Below are 11,791 nucleotides of genomic sequence, written 5' to 3' on the forward strand. Positions count from 1 at the left end.
TATTTTAAACTGTTGTTACTTGTTATATGTTATTTGCTATATGTTATATGTTATTTCTGGTATGTTATTTTGGTATATGTTATTTGTGTTACCTGTTGTATGCCGTCTACTGCGTAGATGTTGGCTGCCAAGTCATAAGAATTTCGCTGCGCTGAAGAAATTTGGTGTATGCGACAATAAACACTTTGACTTTGACTTTGACTTTGACTTTAGCACACACCATATTCACTATTTATTCACATTTTATATGAATTAACATCTACTACCTCCAAAAAGGATGATGAAAGAACTACATATGCTGTGTAAAGTACTATGCGAATGATATTTATGAATTCATGTATACTACCTCCAAAAACAATGATGAAAGAACTACATATGCTGTGTAAAGTATCCGAGTGATATTTATGAATGAACGTTTACTACCTCCAGAAAGGATGATGAGAGAACTACATATGCTGTGTAAAGTACTATGCTAGTGATATTTTACAAAGTCTAGATGCACTACAGTTGCATTACATATCAGAAATGGATTACAAAATGGAATACAAAACCAAAACATGCATTCAGAACTGGTTAATATAGTCTACATTGTATTAAGTGGTTTATTTACTACGGAACTTGACAATTGATAACGCTTTTCGATAAAGCTTTTCTGACTGTATGTGTGCTTTCAGTGTATTTCAATATATGGCAGCTTTTCCTGACACATAACTGGGACTTGAGGTGGCAAATAGCAATCTCTTCACAGTTTTGGTGCTTTTTTCAAGAAGAAAATATATCCAAAGTCCAAAAGTAAATAGAAATATGAAATCCATGAATACATACATTATCTCTATTCAAAATATTGTACCTAAGTCAGTATTTCAGTGCGTGTGCTGTCACTCCTGATATTATGATGACTTCAACTGACACAACATTAACTTTGATCCATCTCCAACCCCAAATCCTGGATAGAGTGGTTGGGTAAATATGGTCTGGACTTTGTGGAAGAGGGTCATCTTTTTGCCAGAGACACCATAGAAGGATATAATCCCTGCCTTGTGATCCACATACACTCCAATTGTGGGGGAGCTGGGGCCTGTGATATCAGTCCCAGCATTATTGTGTCTAAAGTAATACATGGGAGGGGTGCAGCACAAACTCCAGGACTGCTTATTGTTTCCAAATATGCACTCATCTCCTCCTTTCCTGCAGACATCTTTGTATGAAACTGCTATGTAAACTCCTTTAGTCCCACTCCACTCGACCTCCCAGTAAGCACGTCCTGACACCCCTTCTCTACAGAGCACCAGACACCTTTCGTCAAATCTCTCGGGGTGGCTGGGATATTTCTGGTCTTGGATTGTTTTTGCAACCTCTTGGTCAGCCAACCAGAGTTTCTTATTAACTGTGTTCCGATCAAATGTGAATTGGCAGGAATCTGAGGGACCCAAAATTGCAAAATACATTTTAGTTACAAATATTATTTATTGGATTAATCATGAACCACACGTTTTAGTTGTGAGTGTGAATGTTTGAAAGATTCTCACATGTTAAAATATCCTCCCTGGTCTTGGGCTCAGGACGTGGGGTGATTTCAACACGTTTAGCTAAAAACACAACAAAGAGTTTTTTGTTGTTGTTTTTATTTAAGACATGCATATTTCTAAGTCCGGTAAAGGTCTTCATGAAATCACACTACTTCATACCAGTGCTGAGCGCTGTGTGGAGACTCTGCTGAAGCTCATCTTGGAGTCTTTCTTTCAGCTGAGACACAGGTTTCAGCACGTGTTCATAGGACACATCAGTAGAGATGACTGGCCTGGTTGAACACTCAAACTCAGGGGAGGAACAAACAGACAGGAAACTCTATAAAAATACAAATGAAATCAAGTTAACAACAGGACACAAAACACTGTAAATCGCATTCGGCATTGATAAGTCACAATCAACAAGTTATATTACCTGGAGGAAATGAATGTGATCATCACTGTGTGAAATCTGCTCCAGCTCATCATCTCTCTTCTTCAGCTCAGCAATCTCCTGCTCCAGCTGTTTCATGAGTTCTTCAGCTCGACTCATCTCAGTCCTCTCCTGATGTCTGATCACCTCTGTCAACTCAGAGCGTCTTCTCTCAATGGAGCGGATAATTTTAGTGAAGATCCTCTCACTTTCCTCCACTGCTGCCTGAGCAGAACTCTATCAAAAAACAAAAGAATCCAAGAGTAAATGTGTCACTAGTAGTCTGCACAGGGACTCAGTGTGACTGGACTGGACTACTTTAGGCTGACTGAGGGACATGCATAACTGTCCTCCTGTGGCAGTGCTTACCTTCAGAGTGTCCAGAGCCTGTCTCAACAGCTCCAGTTCCATCACCCTCGCATCGATTCTCTCCTGACATGTTATGCAAGTTTTCTCCAGCTGTTTCTGTTGACAGAGGAAAATACTCAGTTGATTGTTTTAAGCTTGTAAGTAACTCTAAGTCACTGATACACCACTATATTAGCAGTTGGAAATGTGTATTCATAACTGCCACCACACAACACAGGGCAGTCATACTAGTTTTCGCTTTTCCCCCCACCATTCCACCAATGGTCGACGATATTATATACTGGCTGACACATGGCTGATACACAGTATAAGCCCCCTCTACCCTGGCCTGACTGCCACACACCTCCCTCCAGCCACTGAGAATTTGCACTAAAATTGTTCATTTGTTTAAATCTATTTATTTAAAATTGTTGTCCATATACAGTACATATTCCCTGTATTTATATCTTATCATGTCTCCTACCTCATTTATAACTTTACTGCCACTGTAAATGAATGCCAAGGACAGTCATTTAATAAAGCTCATATGAATATGTTGCTCGTGCATGCATGTAAATTCCACAAAATGCATTGTCCTATAATGAAAGTAGGGCCCTGTATATGTTCTTCTCCTGTAGTCCTCAGATGTAGATTATGTCAATATACACACTGTGCATTAAGTTGGTTACCTTTAGCCAGCAAGTTGACACTTTGACAAGAGCTATATTATGTTCAGGACTACACATAATGGAAGAATCCCAATCGCAGTTTTACCTGTTTCTCAGTCCTTTCTGCTGCAGCAGAGACGGTCTTATGCCCACTGTGTTCATCCATAGCATATACATATGCAGGTTTGTTCAGTCCGGCAGAAGACCTCCAGTAGTTTATCATGATGAGAGCAGATCAGATCCTGTAGTTTTCCTGTGGCATCAATCACTTTGTGTTTCTTCCCCGGGTTGAGATTATTGTGAGCTCCGAAGTGAGTTTCACAGTAAGAGGCCAGACACACAAGACAGGACTTGACTGCTTTTTGTTTTCTCCCAATGCAGACGTCACACTCCACATCTCCAGGTCCAGCATAGAGTGGGGATTGGGAAACTGACTTTAATCCTGTCTTTTTTAACCTCTCTACCATGTCAGCCAATATGGTATTTTTCCTGAGGACTGGCCTTGGTGTGAAGGTCTGTCTGCACTGTGGGCAGCTGTGGACTCCCTTCAGATCTTCCTGATTCCAGCAGCCCTTGATACAATCCATACAAAAACTGTGTCCACAGGGAATTGTCACTGGATCCTTCAGTATATCTAGACAATTTGGACAGCTGAACTGATCCTGAGACACCAAAACATTGGCCTCTGCCATGTTGCTGAAATACACAGACACTCACAGACCCAACAACTGAACAGGAAGCAGAAATTGCTTTCGTTTTTCATGAAGTGGGAATAGTAAGGGCAGTGGGAGTGGCTTCTTAGGTGACATGGACAGAACCATACACAGAGACAGGGTCAGGAAAGGAACAGTGGAAAGAGTGGGGGAGGGGAAAACTTCAGTCAGTGTGTTTACATGATGGTATAATTCGAATCTTTGCTTAGTCGGACTATGCTATCTTTTGGGGCAAGTGCTATTATCCCAATATACATGGCAGTGAATAAATTGAATCATTGGCCGAAAGCATGTCATATCCGATACGATAGGTGGCGCTGTTTTCATTACAACTAGTGGTGATACAGCCCTTTCCGCTTGACCTCTTCACACTACCAATAACAACAACAGTTGATTGAGCATGAATCGCGTCTGTTCATCGGTCCAGAAATGCGTGTTGCCTCTTGGATTGTTTGTTTGTTTGTTTGTTTGTTTGTTTCTGCTGGGCCGATGTGTTTATAAGTTACATTATTCAAAGGTGAAAGATAAAAGGCGAGGGAAACGCACGCACATTCACACACACGCGCAAATAATGGGTTACAGCCTAAACGCATTGCCCTTCTGCCAGTTGCATCAAATTGTTTTAGTACTTCTTCGCTGTCGATTTCCAAATCTGTGTGAATATTCATGAGAGCAAGTCCAGTCAGTCTTTTCGTAGATATGTCTTAAGACGCCTCATTGTACTGAATGACCGCTCAGCAGACGCTGTGGAAACGGGCATTGTCAACAAGACCTTCAGGACGCAATGAATGTTTGGGTAGAAATTTGCCAAACTTTCCAGGGCTTGATAAAGTTCACTGCGTTTTGGCTGTAACTCATTTAGCTGTTTCCAGCTCTGTATCTGCATCGTCAACGCTGGGCATTAGTTGTCTGTACTCCGATTTTATAGTTTCCCCATTGTAATAAATATGCGTTCATGATATTTTTTTTTTTCTTCTCGCGTAGCAGAAGGTACGCACAGTGCGTACGGCTGCATGCGCCACTGGAACTCTGTGCCATTAATACAATACATAATAGGCTAATTGATACAATATCTCCTCGTTTGAGTGTGGTTGTTTGAGTGCAATGGGAGTGTATGATCGATGTTGTCTATAAAGGTATTTAGGTAAAGGTATTTACGGGAAAATATCTCGATCCACCTGTCACGTCTCTTGTCTTTAGAGGGCAGCGCCAAATAACCGAACAAAACTCAACTCACGTATGCCTCACGGGTGCAATACCAAATTTCATCATATTTAATAAAATGAAGGACAAATTAGTTGTGAATAGTATCACCGAGTTTGACAGGTATTGGTCAGGTAATAGCCGAGTGACAGCTGATTTGCTTTCTGATTTGACAGTACTTAATCGTGGTTTTTTTCAGCGCCAGATAACTGAACAAAACTAAACTCACGCGTGCCTCGCGGGCACAATACCAAATGTCATCATATTTGATAGAATGAAGGACAAATTAGTTGTGAATAGTATCACCGAGTTTGATAGGTATTGGTCAGGTAATAGCCGAGTGACAGCTGATTTGACAGTACTGCTGTGTGTTTTAAGCAAATACAATGTGGAACGTCCTTATACGTGTTTAAGGAGGGGTTGTAAAGGTGCTCATATCTTCGGACCTCTTCTGTTATGTTTGTTCATAATCAACAAGAATAAGCTTGTGAGACAGTCTGCAGGATATTCATAAAAAACCGTGTCATTAGTATGAACAGTTGAGACAACTTATCCCTCTTTCGTCTTCCTGGTCACGACCTGGCAGGGAGAGAGGGATCATGCGCAAAGACGCAAAGTCCAGTTCCTTATCCATTTTACCGTTACATGCCGCAATAGTCGAACTATCAACTGGATCGGATCGAGTTATCCAGGGGTGTTAGTCGGATCGTAGTCGGACCGCACATAGTCGGACAAAGGTGTTTACATGAAACGGATAATTCGATTTCAGTCCGACTAAGCCAGTTATTCGAATCCATGTAACCACGGTCAGTAATTTTAGGTTTGTTTGAATGAATTGAGAGTTTGAATTGTTTAGATTTTAAATTTCAACCATACCCTGCATATCTGCCCCAGCGGCTAGTGTAAATGCTTAGTGTAATGGCAGACTTATGGAGAACTGATTCATGTATCCAGTTGTTAGATCCTAACAGGCGGTCTTTCTTCAATATATCAGCAGTAATGATTAACAGTATATTCTCTGTCTCATGATGGTCTCTGAAATTAGTTTGGCACCCTGAGGGTGCAGGCAGAGAGTGGTCCACCCAAAATAGAGGTAAATATAGGTCAACAATTTAGACTCATATTCTGAATGCACTTGATGGATCATTTTGAAAAGGCGACTGATTCATGCCATCTATAAATGCTATTCAGATATGCTGTCTGCTGTACTTGTGTTATCACAGCGCTGTCCAATCTTGTGGTTTGGACCTCTAAGATCAGACTGGACATCAATTACATTGATCAGCCTGTAGTAGTGTAAATATACTGCACTTATCTTCAGATGTAATGCTTTGTGTGAAGGAGGAGCCCTCATCCAAGTTCAGGAATGATGCTTTGGTGCTGATGGAACCGAATACTGCTGTTTTCCTGTTGTGTCAGACCTGAATTGAGTGCTTACATTATTTTATACCATCTTACTCTGTAACCCATGCCCCTGGATATTTACTCTGTCTTTGTCCAAGTAAGAGCAAATAGCTGACCTGACTCATTAGCAGTCAAATGGCTTATGTGAGAATTCAAGTTCTCCTGTAGCATTTTAACTCCTTTCTCCCAGATAGCCTCCACCCCTCCCCCTTCACTTTTGGTCCTCTGTACACACAGGTACAGTATGTGTTGGAGATAGGGACAGAGGTTACAGTGAGACTAAATATGGGTTATTTGATAGTGAGTTTCATAAATCTTGTGTGGAGAACTTGTAATTTCCTCAGTTGCTGTTGTCTGTCTTGTTCACAGAGCTCCGTGTGTGTGGCAGGCGGTGTGGGGTGAGGCTTGGTGTGGACGTTTAAGTGAGAGGCTCAACATTCAAACATTTCTCCTTCTTTTAAATGTATTCATTTATTTTGACTAAATTCTACACCCATCCCCTCTTTTTCTCACTATACGTTGGTAGCGTGTGCATGAGGGGTTGTAAATATAGTAATAGGACGAAGTTGGAAACAATCTCTCTAATATATTCTTATTTACTTGGCAAATTATGTCATCACTGGACATTTGTGAAAAAACCCTCATTATTTCCTCCTTATCCCTTGTCATAATTACCCATTTTTTGATTAAGAGCATAATGAACAGAACTGGAGTACACTGTCGCGTGTAGACTAATTGTCTAATGTGCATTCTTGTCTAATAATATGACTATTTATGTGTATAGAGCCATTATATTAGACATGTTAGATAATCCAAAGGTCAACTACAGGAAATGCAGTGTTTTTCATTTCTGCTATATTTATTGGATTTTAAGTATGCTTGATATTCAGTGCCGTATTTCCTTTTTGGCTGATAAGTCCATTGCTTAGTGGGTATTTTTTGAAGAAGAAAATATATCAGAGTCTAAAAGTAAATAGAAATATAATATCCAGGGATACATACAGTACATTATCTGTGTTCAAAATATGTCAATAGTGTTGAAGGGAGACAGAGAAAGTGTCTGTGGGAGAAAAAAGGTGATAATATGGTGTATGATGACAATAGATTGTATGACAGTTCATTAATTAATTAATTCATTCATTTATGTAGTTATTAAAAATATATTTGGGCTATCAAAATGTATTTATTCATAACTGGAATATTACGGTAATTTGGCCTAATAGAAGTGACAACCCTCCTACAAACACTTATGAGGTCAAATTAATGTTTTAGTACTAGTCATGCAGATGAAAAGTAAGCTTGTGCTTTATCTATCTTCTACATGTGCATCTACCACATTATGCTACCATATGAAGTAAGTTTCAGTGGTAATAAACTTTCTGCGTAGATAACGGCACTAATTTTCCTATTATCCATTAAAATTAGACAGGAATGTTTAGATTCTGCTGGTATATTGTCACTGACACAATCTAATTTTGCAGTTGGTATTGAGCAAAAATCCAGGATACAGTGGCTCAATGAATGTGGTGTGTATTTTGTGCAGAAGAGTCATTGTATCAGAGACACTGTAGAAAGACAGAGTTCCTGTCTTGTGATCAACATACACTCCTATTCTAGAGGTGGAGGTGGGCTTATGAGGGAGTAGTATTTGTCCATCATCATGTATGAATGTGTAACTAGATGAAGAGCAGTGCAAACTCCAAGACTTGTTATTGCGTCCTAGTGCACAATCATTAGCCCTTCCTTTCCTTGAGAGCCCTTTGTATGATACAGCAATGTGAACATATGATCCTGACCACTCAACCTCCCAGTAGCAGTGTTTAGATACAGCTTCTCTACACAGCACCTGAGGCCATAAATCAAATCTGTCTGGATGGTCAGGATATGAGCTATTCACATTAGGGCACACTTCTCCAACACTGTTTCCCTCAGACAGTGTGAGGACATTATGAGCAGTGTTGGAATCCAGGGTTAGCTGGCAGGCATCTGAGGGAAGATAAAACATGACTCATTGAGCAGTGGTGAATAGGGGCATAATGATTTCAATTATTACTGTTAATTAATCATCATGTGCACTACCAGATAGAGCAGGGCACTATGTTCTCCTCTTTTATATGTGTGTTTGTATGTGTGTTTATACATGCAGTCCATATATGTGTATCATATACTTACATGCCAGGAAATCTTCTCTGGTCGTGGGCTCAGGCAGTGATAGAAAGCCAACAAGCTCTGCTGTAGAGACAAAAAGAGACCTATCAACAACCACAACTTTCACATCAACATTGTATTCAGAAGTGTTGTTTTCAAAGTCATGGCACTGATGCTTCTCATACCAGTTTTAGAAATGTCCTTTAGTCCCTGCTGGAGTGCATCCTCTAGCTTCTCCCTGAGCTGAGAAAGTCTTTCTTTTACTTCATCAAAAGACAGATCTGTGTGGACCGTGTGTCTGGGTGAGTTGTCAGGAGCAGAGGAGGAACAGAGAGACTGGAAACTCTACAATGAGACAGAAAATGAGCCAAATGTCATTGAACAAACATAAACCTTCCTCCAGGCCCTACTGGAGCATTTTGGCACAGACCAAGGCATCCAGTGCCCTGCATCATAAATATAGACACCGGAATTGGTGTGAAATGTAGGTACTGGTCATTTTTTATTACAACAATTGAGGTGCAGGAGACTAAAGACCACGTCCACTCTGACATGTCCAGCTCCAGTCTGGTCCAATCTAAATCTAGTCAGATCAGATCTAATGCAATGCAAAATGTCACTGATGTTAGGGATTATGAATGTAATATTTAAAATGATATAATATTTACAATGTTTCTGCAGGGGCATTGTGTAAATAAAGAAGTGTTGCCTTGGTTACCTTTTCTTCTCTATTATGTTTACCTCATTACCAAAGAGCACCTGAATAGGAAACTGACGTTTTGACTGACAGGTAGAGCGGTCTCAACAGTGACTTTTTACAGAACTGCATAAATAAACTAATCTTTTCTGTGATAATGCATCATATCTGGGTAGTGACAGTACCTGAAGGAAACAAATGTGGTTGTCAGTGTGTGAAAGCTGCTCCAGCTCAGCATCTCTTTTCTTCAGCTCAGCAATCTCCTGCTCCAGTTTCTCCATGAGATCTTCTGCTCGACTCACTTCAGCCCTCTCCTGATCTCTGATCACCTCTGTCAACTCAGAGCGTCTTCTCTCAATGGAGCGGATCATTTCAGTGAAGATCATCTCACTGTCCTCCACTGCTGCCTGAGCAGAGCTCTATCAAAAACAAAAGAATCCAAGAGTAAATGTGTTTGTAGTAGTCATAAATGGTATTCATACTGCATTGGTAGTCACTCTGCACAGGGACTCAGTGTGACTGGACTGGACTACTTTAGGCTGACAGAGAGATGCATGACTGTCTTCCTGTGGCAGTGCTTACCTTCAGAGTGTCCACAGCCTGTCTCAACAGCTCCAGTTCCTTCACCCTCTCACTGATTCTCTCCTGAGATGTTGTGTGAGTCTTCTCTAGCTGTTTCTGTTGACAGAGGGAGATATTCCATTCATCATTTTAAGCTTGTAAGTAACTCAAGGTCATTGATACACCACTTTTTTAGCAGTTGGAAATGTGTATTCATGACTGCCACTAAACAACGAAGGGCGGTCATACGTTTTTTTTGCACCAATTTCCACCATTCCACCAATGGTCGACGATATTATATACTGGCTGACACATGGCTGATAAACAATATAATGTTGGTGTCCCAAGGTGTACATTTCCCTTCGTTCTTGCACCCCCTGAAGTGGAAAAGGCTACAAGATTTCATTAATTGGCCAATTAGGAGTTTCATTAACAGTTCCATTCAAGCTCATCCAAAAAAATGGCCACCAACGTCACTGATAGTGTATACCCATCCTGTTATTAATTTCGATACTTGTGCACCATTTTGCAGCATTAACTCTACATTTAGTATTGTATTCAAACATATTCTTGCCTTCAACTAATAATCCTACATTTCACATATACATGCATATTTTTCCAAACTTTGTAAGTAAATGACAAGGACAGTCCTACAATGAAGCTACAATGACATAAACTTACCTTTTGCTACCATTTGAATGTGCTTCCATAGGCCATTGAATGCTGGGCGTGTACAAAAATCCCATATTTTCAAAAAAATATTTTGAGAAAACGAGGCAGAACACCAGACATTTTTTATATGAACAAAACTAATCTTTCCAAAACATTTTTTTGCTATAGCATGCCAAAAATGGCACAAAATGGGTTTTCATCCATTTTGAAGCTTTAATATCTTCCAGCCCATTCATCACATAAGGACATTTTTTTAACACAACATACAAAGCATACATAGGAAGGTCTGTGTATCATATGAAGTCTCTAGCTTTAACATTGAGCTTTCCACAGGCCTTCAAAGACGCTGCAACAAAGCGTAAAGTAAAATGTTCGCGCAAATTCAAGCACCCCGAATACTATGATATACCCAAGCCACACCCTTGGAAGTCCATAATATTCAAGTAATGGTATCATATTTTAAGCCTAGAAAGTTTGAATGAGCTAGCTTAAATACTTTTCTAGTAATAGCAATTTGAAAATGGCTCTTCAGAAAACGCTGCTCAAAAAGCGTCTCAAGTACAGGCACAGCTAATATTTTGGACTATACCTATTAAGAAGTGTATGAACAACCTTGATTTTTTTCAGCCAAATCTGAGACGGTCGAGTAGGAGCCATTGTCCCGTTTGGCGTGGAATGACCCACTGTGCATTAAGTTGGTTACCCTTAGCCAGCAAGTTGACACTATGACAAGAGCTACATGTATATTATGTTCAGGACTACACATAATGGAAGAATCCCAATCGCAGTTTTACCTGTTTCTCAGTCCTTTCTGCTGCAGCAGAGACTGTCTTGTGCCCACTGTGTTCATCCATAACACAAAGCAAACATATGCAGGTTTGTTCAGTGCGACAGAAGACCTCCAGTAGTTTATCATGATGAGAGCAGATCAGATCCTGTAGTTTTCCCGTGGCATCAATCACTTTGTGTTTCTTCCCTGGGTTGAGATCATTGTGAGCTCTGAAGTGAGTTTCACAGTAAGAGGCCAGACACACCAGACAGGACTTGACTGCTTTTTGTTTTCTCCCAATGCAGACGTCACACTCCACATCTCCGGGTCCAGCATAGAGTGGAGATTGGGAAACAGAATTAAGTCCTGTCTTTTTTAGCATCTCTACCATGTCAGCCAATATGGTATTTTTCCCGAGGACTGGCCTTGGTGAGAAGGTCTGTCTGCACTGTGGGCAGCTGTGGACTCCCTTCAGATCTTCCTGATCCCAGCAGCCCTTGATACAATCCATACAAAAACTGTGGCCACAGGGAATTGCCACTGGATCCTTCAGCAGATCTAGACAAATTGGACAGCTGAACTGATCCTGAGACACAAAAACATTGGCCTCTGCCATGTTGCTGAAATACACAGACACTCACAGACACACAGACTGAACAGACAGCTG

The 11,791-nt window shown here is 40.5% G+C and overlaps 1 protein-coding gene and 1 pseudogene across 1 annotated transcript; both read right to left on the bottom strand.

Annotated features, from left to right (window-relative positions):
• Window positions 1–577: 577 nt before the first annotated feature.
• Window positions 578–3,681, bottom strand: LOC116224400 (annotated as a pseudogene).
• A 3,560-nt stretch (window positions 3,682–7,241) lies between these two features.
• LOC105889246 (tripartite motif-containing protein 16-like) lies at window positions 7,242–11,776 on the bottom strand. The gene is made up of 6 exons (XM_031584430.2): window positions 11,150–11,776; window positions 9,705–9,800; window positions 9,308–9,541; window positions 8,611–8,770; window positions 8,450–8,509; window positions 7,242–8,263 (listed from the first exon to the last, which is right to left on the bottom strand). Exons 1-6 carry the CDS (start codon window positions 11,738–11,740, stop codon window positions 7,734–7,736), a joined length of 1,671 nt encoding a protein of 556 aa, XP_031440290.2. The 5' UTR covers window positions 11,741–11,776; the 3' UTR covers window positions 7,242–7,733.
• Between the last annotated feature and the right edge of the window lie 15 nt (window positions 11,777–11,791).

This window comes from Clupea harengus, chromosome 17 (genome assembly GCF_900700415.2).
Source record: "Clupea harengus chromosome 17, Ch_v2.0.2, whole genome shotgun sequence".
Lineage (NCBI taxonomy): Eukaryota > Metazoa > Chordata > Actinopteri > Clupeiformes > Clupeidae > Clupea > Clupea harengus.

Bases quoted from the DNA above. Each gene is read 5' to 3' on its own strand.
- LOC105889246 (XM_031584430.2), bottom strand. From the start codon at position 11,740: ATGGCAGAGGCCAATGTTTTTGTGTCTCAGGATCAGTTCAGCTGTCCA. The intron at 8,771-9,307 runs GTACTGTCACTA...GTCTCATTGTAG, and splicing joins ACCACATTTGTTTCCTTCAG to AGTTTCCAGTCTCTCTGTTC. The intron at 8,264-8,449 runs GTAAGTATATGA...ATCTTCCCTCAG, and splicing joins CAGAGAAGATTTCCTGGCAT to ATGCCTGCCAGCTAACCCTG.